Here is a 6,341-nt window from a genome sequence, read left to right on the forward strand (position 1 = left end):
ACACCTGAATCTATGGGAGAACAACTGAATTCATGGGATAACACCTGAATCCATAGGATAACACCTGAATCCATGGGAGGACACCCTGAATCCACGTCAGGAATGGGACATGGAGTGGGTCCTGGTGCTCAGCCAAGGGGATCCCAGTGGTGTGGCAGTACCTGGAATCCCTGGGAGCTGTTCTGCATGCCAAAGAGAGGAACTCCAGGGTCAGCACACGTGGTCAGGCTTGGATCTGCAGGGAAAAGAGGAGCCAGGTCAGAGCTCTCCACACAGACACATCCTGCTGTGCCTTTGCAAGCAAGATTTTTTCTGCTCGGAAGGAATACATAAGACAAGGCAAAATACATGGATCTTGGTGTTCCTCAAACCTCTGAGTGCTGCAGTGCTACTAACCAGAGGCACTTTGGCACTCAGGAGAGAACCTGAGAACACAGAGCTCATGTCAGGACAACTCTCTTCCCTTCCCCTGCTCTGTGTATGATGTGCCAAGCTCCTGACTCTCCCAGGCTGTGCCCTCTGCTCCCACAAACCACCCCATGCCCTGAGAGCCTCAGTGATCCCTTCCCTTCCCATGCCCTGGGCCAGCACCTTCCCCCTGGGGCTCAGCACTCACCTTGGAGCTCGTTATTCCACAGTGATGGATGTGGAATTTTAATGGACCATAAGGCTCAGAGCAAATCCCTCTGACACCTCCTCAAAATACTCCCATTAACAGGAGTGTGGAAAACAAGATATCAGCTAGGAAAAGGTTCCCCCAGCATGGAGCTCAGTGCAATCAGGGCTCTGGATTCTCAACTCTTCCTTTTTCACCTTGCTCAGCATTCTAGGAGAAGGACCATAAGGCTCACAGCAAATCCCTCTGACAATTCCTCAAAATATTCCCATTAACAGGAGAGTGGAAAACAAGAAATCAGCTTGGAAGAGGTTCCCCCAGCATGGAGCTCAGTGCAATCAGTGCTCTGGATTCTCACTCTTCCTTTTTCACCTTGCTCAACATTGCTATAAATTGGACTATAAGGCTCACAGCAAATCCCTCTGACAATTCCTCAAAATATTCCCATTAACAGGAGAGTGGAAAACAAGAAATCAGCTTGGAAGAGGTTCCCCCAGCCAAGGCAGTGGCCAGAGGTGTCTGTCTGAGCCTGCAGCCACGGGAGGAAGGAGCACAACTCTCCACCTGCGTGGCTGTTGATTTTTTGGCCTTTCCTCCTGATGCTCTGCCTAATCAGTCACTTCCCACGGCCACAGTGTTGTCCCCAGGTCCCCAGAGCTGTGGTGAGTCACTAACCAAGGACATGAACGTGGCTGAGCCGAGGCCACGGAGCACGAAGCAATTCATTTTCCATCCTTCAGTTCTGCTGAGCTGGTGTCATTTGTCACTGCTGTGGTTTCCATGGAAGCCCCCAGATAAATCACAGGGTGGAAAATGAATGAAGAGCCCCTTGGCTGGGTGAGGCAGTGGGTGATGGATGGCTGAGGGTGGAGGGCACAGCCTCAGGCTCTTGGCTCTGTCTGGCAATTTAATGGACCCAAAAATGAGGAGAGCTGAATAAACACAACTCTTTTGTGCTGCTTGTGTCAGAAACCAATGGTTTGGAGGCACACAAGGCTTCTCCTTCCACACAATCATAAATCACTAAGGTTGGAACAGATCTCTGACATCATTGGGTCCAACTGTTCCCTCTGTGCTGCCAAGGCCACCACTAAACCACGTCAAGTGCCACATCTACATGGCTTTAAATCCCTCCAGGGATGGTGACTCCACCAGGGCTGGACAACCCTTTCAGTGAAGAAATCTTCCCTAATATCCAATCTCCTCCCTCATGGTTTATTTTGGGGAGACAAAGTCCTGGCACATCCCTCAGCAGCAGGACCAGTGTTGGTTGGGGTCAACCTGTGCCAGCTCTGAGGGTGAGTCCCATGTCTGTGTGCTAAGATCTCAGGCAAGAAAGCACTGAAGCATTTTTATCCAATCTTTGCAGCATTAGGTGCTCTCATCTCCCTGTGTGTGTGTGTGTGAGAAAACTCCTGGGGAAATCAAGAGGAGGTTCAGGCCATGAGTGGTTTTATTCCTGTCGCTGGTGATGCATTGAAGATGTAACTACAACAGCTGAAATTCAAGGAGAACAACTTGAGATCTGGTCCTGCCACGTCAGGGGATAATGGTGGTGTCCAAGAACCAGACACAACCCATGTAGTTATCACCACAGGAGCTCAGGAGTTCAGCCAGAGCTCCAAACAGGAGAGGAATTCTGTGACTGCTTATGATTATAGACCTCCCAGGGGTGTCAAAGAGTTGTGGGAGGCCCAGAAAATGGGCACCTGGGTGGAAATTTCAGCCTGAATCCCAACACTGCAGCTCAGCAGAGCGACCTGTGGGAGTTTGATCTCTGGATTTGCACTGCAAAATGGGTTGGGTTGGAAGGATCTTACAGCTCAGCCAGTCCCACCTCCTGCCACGGGCAGGGACATCTCCACCAGCCCAAGTTGCTCCAAGCCCATCCAACCTGGCCTGGAACACTCCCAGGGACGGGAATCCAAGCAGTAAACCCAGGAGAAGGAGATGAGCTGTTTACCACCAATTAGAACACACAAACCAAAAAACCTCATCCCTCCACACTCCCATTTTTAAAGCTCTTTTCTGCCAACTCAGAAAACAACCCCAACTTTGCCCCAAGCAGAAGAGCAAACCCAAAGCTCTCAGCTTGTTTTTGGAAGCAGAGGAGTCTCCCCTTACCTATGCAGCTGGGCTGGGTCCCACTCCAGGTCCCATCAGACTGGCAGAACCTCCGTGCTGAGCCCACCAGCACCAGTGGGGCCAGGCAGGAGAAGGAGACTGAGGAGCGGTAGGTGAAGCCTCTGTCCTCCCTCCTGCCCTGGGCAGGTGTCCCTGGGTCACCACAGAACACAGCTGGAAGAGGCAAACAGACAAGGGCATGACCATGAACCTCCTCAGGAGGAAGAAACACTTATAAGCTAACACCAAGTTTATGAAGAGCCCAAAGCTCACAGCTCCCTGCCATCACATCCCATGATTGACTCGAGAATTAGTGGTGGCAGAAGGTGTTGTTGGCTACTTCCCTTGTAATTCTCTCTTTTTCTGTCAACTGCTGCTAATTAACTTCCACCTTCTTCCCCACAGATCCCTTTCCCCTCCTCTCTTTTCCCCTAACAGCATGCTTAGCTTTCAAATGGGTCCCTAATTGCACCGTGTCACTTTGCTAGATGGTTCCATGGCACCCAGAAAGTCACTAATGAGCCAAGATCCAGGGAAAGGGGCAAGGAACACAGGGAGGGCTCGGTGTGATTTAATAGGAAAATGGCTATTGTGCAGCTGCCAGGCCCTGGGAAAGGAGCTCAGAGCTGCCTCCAGCATCAGGAGATGTTTAGCTCAGGAGGTTTTGGCATCAGATGTTGTATCAAGCACAGAAGTTTCCATCCAGTCTCATTCTGCCTTCACACAACTCTGCTGTGCCCTTTGCCAAAGGCTTTTTCATAGCATCATCAAGGTTGGAGGAGACCTCTAAGATCATCAATCCAACCATTAACCTGTCACTGCTGCAGCCCCTAAACCATCTCCTCCAGTCTCAGACCCAGATGCCTCTGAAACCCTTCCAGGGATGGTGATTCCACCATCTCCAAGTCTTTGGCAGCTTCAGGAGCTCTGATTGCATGAGATGTAATCCCTAGGGAGACACTGGCCAACAAACACCCAGTGTTGAGTATGTCTCATGGGCAGGAACATGCCAAATCTTCAGCCTCATTGCAAATGTGACCTCACATCTCTGTTCCAGAGGTGGAGTGACCAGCTGTGTCCTCAGGGGCACCACTGCTCCAGAGGTGGAGTGACCAACTGTGGCCCCTGGGGCACCATTTCTCCAGAGGTGGAGTGACCAACCAGGAGGTGGAGTGACCAACTGTGTCCTCAGTGCCATCACTGCCTCCTTTCCTTACAGGTGGCAGAGCAATCCTACCAGCAATTTGGCTGCAGTGGGAGGTGTGGAGAGCACCTTGGAGCTCGAGGCACTTGGATCATCACCATGGCACACAAAATTCCCACTGGCAAGACTTTGTGCTTGGGGCAGGAAGCACAGCAAGGTCCATACCCTGACACTGCTGCCAGGCTAAGCAGAGCCACTAAAATCAGCCACACAGAGAGCAGAGATGTTGGGGAGAACATCAGGCACTTGGGTCTGAAGCTCCTGGGGGTGCTGCTACTCACGGAAGCACTGGGGGATGTCTCCACTCCAGGTGCCGTTGCCCTCGCAGGTGAGCACAGCAGGCAGGGACAGTTGGTAACCCTCCAGGCAGGCATAGCTCACACTGGAGCCCCAGCTGAAATCAGAGCCCACCACCTTCCCGTTGGGAATGGGCTGGGGAGCTTTGCAGGTGATGGCTGGAAAGGAGACAAAAACAGGTTCAGTTCTCATCACGTCTCAATATGGTTATTTCCATTAATGAGCAAATTTGTGGGGGGTGTCATGTTCTGGCCTAGCAGAGGGTGCCCAAAGTGGGATAAACTCTCCCAAGGATCTTACTTTGAAGGTGGGAAGTTAGTTAATTAAATCCTAAAGCATAATCTCCTGAGCTGGAAGGATCATCAGTCCAGGACACCCCAGCAATCCACCACATCCCCAAGAGCATTGACCAAACACTCTCAGAATCACAGAGAATATTCAGAGTTGAAAGGGACTCACAAAGATCATCAGTTCAACTCCTGCCCAGGACACCCTAACAATCCCAACCAGGTCCTGAGAACATTGACCAAACACTCTCAGAATCACAGAGAATATTCAGAGTTGAAAGGGACCCAACAAGGATCATCAGCCCAATTCCTGCCCAGGAAACCTCAACAATCCCAACCAGGTCCTGAAAGCATTAGAATCATCAGAGTTGGAGGAGAACTCTCAGATCATCAAGTCCAACCATAAACCTGCCAAACACTCATAGAATCACAGAAAATATTCCCACCTGGAGTTAAGAATCTGCCCTGACTTAGCATGAAAAGTCATCTGAGATCCCCTGAAAGATTCCTATATTTTGGTACAACTTGGCTGAGTTTCAGATCGGCAGTTGAAGCCACAACCTGTCAGGTTTTCATCCCACTCTGGGCTGGTTTAAATAGGACATTTCTGCAGTGCTTTGCTTTTCAGCTCAGGGGAGCACTGAGAAAGATGCTAAAACTCTGCAAATCAGTTTGGCCTCCAGATGAGAGTCTGGGCCACGTTCTGGGTCGTTCCTGCAGCATTAGCTCAGAGGAGAGAGTGAAAGAGGAGAGCAGAGATTGCTCCTTGCAGCCTCTGCAGGAGCTGCAGAGCATTGGGAATGTTCTCTGTGGTTTGCATTGCTCTCAGCATCATGACAGGTGACTTTCCCAGCTTGCTAAAGGAGTGCACAGACACTGCTACAAGTCTTATCTGCACTTGGAGGGGGAGTAAAACACTTGCAAGATGAGATCCAACCTGCTCAACAACTGCTTTATTATTTCCCTTTCCTATCTCTGAGCTCCAGGGACAATCTGAGAAGAGAGGAATAAATGAAGAGACTCTGAAGAGACATTTCTCAGCTGTTTCTACATGATGCCAAGAAGTGTTTGCTTGCAAAACACAATATTTCATCCCACTTTGAGCTGAGGTTTTTGTGTCTTCACTCTTTGGTACTTCTCTGCTCCTTCTCCACCAGACAGATAACAGCACTGCCTCCCTCCCAGGCACAGGGTGATGACTGATAGGCCTAAAGATAGCAAAGTGTTCATGGGATAAATAGGCTCAGGGCCAGAAATGAGGGATGGATGGAACAACAGAGGCAAAGAACACCCAGCTGAGCTCAGGGCACGATGCAGCAGTGGCTACTTCTTACCTTAGCATGAGTTACCAAGACTTTGTGGCCTGGAAAACTCATCTCCCCCAATCTTTTGAGGTGTCTCTTACCCTTGCAGGCAGGTTTGGTGCCGTTCCAGGTTCGGTCTTTGGTGCAGGTGAGAGAAGATGCTCTGTCTGACTCCATCATGTACCCAGGGGTGCACTGGAACACCACTGACCTGTTGTAGGTGAAGTCACTGCCCAGCCTGACCCCGTTGGCTGGCACACCAGGGTCTCCACAGTTGATCACTGCCAAGGAGAGAGACACAGAGAGGAAGAAACATTTCTGGCTGCTCAGCCCTTGTCTCACACCTCTGGGTCTGTCAGAACGAGACACCTGATGGTCCTGAGCCTTTCTCCAGGCTGTAATCAGCTCACTGTGGAGAAGGGAAGCTTTGCAGCACAGAGATATGGAAAAGGGAAGGATTTTGGCCCAGAGATGTGGAAAAGGGAAGGATTTTAGCCCAGAGATGTGGA

General features: G+C 50.6%; 1 protein-coding gene across 1 annotated transcript in view; it reads right to left on the bottom strand.

Annotated features, from left to right (window-relative positions):
- The window catches only part of LOC103803641 (CUB and sushi domain-containing protein 2-like), a gene marked incomplete at both ends in the record, with an annotated part of 28,584 nt that overhangs the window by 6,943 nt on the left and 15,300 nt on the right, over nucleotides 1-6,341 (bottom strand). The window contains 4 exons of the mRNA XM_009076210.1: nucleotides 162-235; nucleotides 2,741-2,914; nucleotides 4,226-4,399; nucleotides 5,934-6,113. Of these exons, the coding sequence (XP_009074458.1) occupies nucleotides 162-235; nucleotides 2,741-2,914; nucleotides 4,226-4,399; nucleotides 5,934-6,113 (602 nt within the window). The remainder of the gene's footprint in view (nucleotides 1-161; nucleotides 236-2,740; nucleotides 2,915-4,225; nucleotides 4,400-5,933; nucleotides 6,114-6,341) is intronic.

The sequence above is a fragment of the Acanthisitta chloris genome, unplaced genomic scaffold, assembly GCF_000695815.1.
Source record: "Acanthisitta chloris isolate BGI_N310 unplaced genomic scaffold, ASM69581v1 scaffold14546, whole genome shotgun sequence".
NCBI lineage: Eukaryota > Metazoa > Chordata > Aves > Passeriformes > Acanthisittidae > Acanthisitta > Acanthisitta chloris.